General features: G+C 40.3%; 1 protein-coding gene across 3 annotated transcripts in view; it reads right to left on the bottom strand.

Annotated features, from left to right (window-relative positions):
- The window catches only part of ECE2 (endothelin converting enzyme 2), a 41206-nt gene that overhangs the window by 4375 nt on the left and 35147 nt on the right, over positions 1-1684 (bottom strand). For all 3 annotated transcript variants that reach the window (XM_021714864.1, XM_021714865.1, XM_008062773.1), the window contains one exon: positions 818-928. In XM_021714864.1, coding sequence (XP_021570539.1) covers positions 818-928 — 111 coding nt within the window. The remainder of the gene's footprint in view (positions 1-817; positions 929-1684) is intronic.

Genomic DNA, 1684 nt, shown 5'->3' with positions numbered 1-1684 from the left:
AATTTTTTGATTTATTGTAGAGATGAGGTCTCGCCAAGTTGCCCAGGTGGGTCTAGAACCCGTGGGCTCAGGCAATCCACTCACCTCAGCCTCCCAAAGCGCGAGATTACGGACTGGCTTTTTTTCTAATTAAGTAAAACTTTTAATTGACAATAAGTTAATTAAATTAATATTATACTTTAATATCATGCACTTATTCTTATCTGATTACAGAAGGAGGACAAAGAAAATTTAGAAAATTGAGAGGAGTTTAAGAAAATAGATCACTTATTATCTAACCATTCTAAAACAGCTTCATTTAATATTCTGATCATCTACTTCTGAAGTATATCCATGCCCAGATATGCATGTGAAATATGGATTGTGTTGTATAACATGTATATCTTTTGTAACCTACTTTTTTTCACTTAAAGATATATCATCTGCTTGTAAAGTCATTTCATAATCCATCCTAACTACAATCATTTTTCCTTCACCTTATTCATTTAAGCATTTATATATACATTTTAAGTTTTTTTGTTCACCCATTATAAACAACACTGCCATAAACATCGTTATAGATATACTTTAAGCAAATCCATTATTATCTCCTAACAAACAAATGTTATTTCTTCTAGCTATATAGTTAAGTGACTTATAGAAAATTTGGAAAATACAGAAAGTGTTAAAAGCCCTTCATCATCCCACTGCCTAAAGCAACCATTCTTCATTTGTCTATGAATTTCCTTCCAATTGCTTGTCTATATGTTCACATATAAATGGACAGTGAATTTTAAATAAGACAAGGAGTGGTGTTGGAAGAACCGAGGTGACTCACGATTTCCTTGCTTTGCCGATCAAATGTGGCCTTCACAAAGAGGGAGCCCAAAGCGAAGCCAAGGGCGTCATCCGTGTTGGAGATGCAGGTCTGCCACCTCGGGACACAGGACTGTCAAGGGACAAAGAGCCAGACACAGAAATGGCTTTGTCCTCCAGTCTGAGGATCTTTTTCTGTCTCTGGGGTTAGTCCTTATCAGCTCTGGATACCTGGGTTTGGGGGGTCCTGTCCTGGCCTTGGGGTGCCCTGTCTCCCTTGGTTGCCAGGGAAAATGAAGGGCAATATCTCAGTCAAGTGTGCCAATCCCAGCCCAGCAGGGAAACCTCAGAAGAACACAAGCGGTGTCCTCTCTATTTTCAACACTCCCCTCTCAAGTTTCTGAGGCCCATTGGAGCCCAGAAGTTTCTTTGCTGAGATTCACATCTCAGTCTATATTCAGTCAGTTCCTCATATCAGAAACGTGAGAGTCACCTCAGCTTCCCCCGTCTCCCTAACCCTCACATTCACATTCAACCTATCACCAGTTTCTATTAAGTCTATTTTTTTATTTTTTTAAATTAGAGTCTCATCCTGTTGCCCAGGCTGGAATCAGTGGCACAATCGGCTCACTGCAGCCTAAACCTCTTGGACTCAGGTGATCCTTCTACCTTAGCCTTCTGAGTAGCTGGGACTATAGGCGTGTGCCACCATACCCAGCTAATTTTTTTATTTTTATTTTTGTAGAGACAAGGTCACACTATGTTACCCAGACTGGTCTTGAACTCTTGGCCTTAAGCGATTCTCCTGCCTCAGCCTCCCAAAGTGCTGGGATTACAGACATGAGCCACCACACCTGGCCTAGCTCGACTCTTTTTTTTTTTTTTTTTT

Source organism: Carlito syrichta, unplaced genomic scaffold, assembly GCF_000164805.1.
Source record: "Carlito syrichta isolate Samal-C Ts95f unplaced genomic scaffold, Tarsius_syrichta-2.0.1 Scaffold305827, whole genome shotgun sequence".
Classification (NCBI taxonomy): Eukaryota; Metazoa; Chordata; class Mammalia; order Primates; family Tarsiidae; genus Carlito; species Carlito syrichta.
Note: the sequence above shows the minus strand (reverse complement) of the source record. Positions and strands in the feature narration are given on the sequence as shown.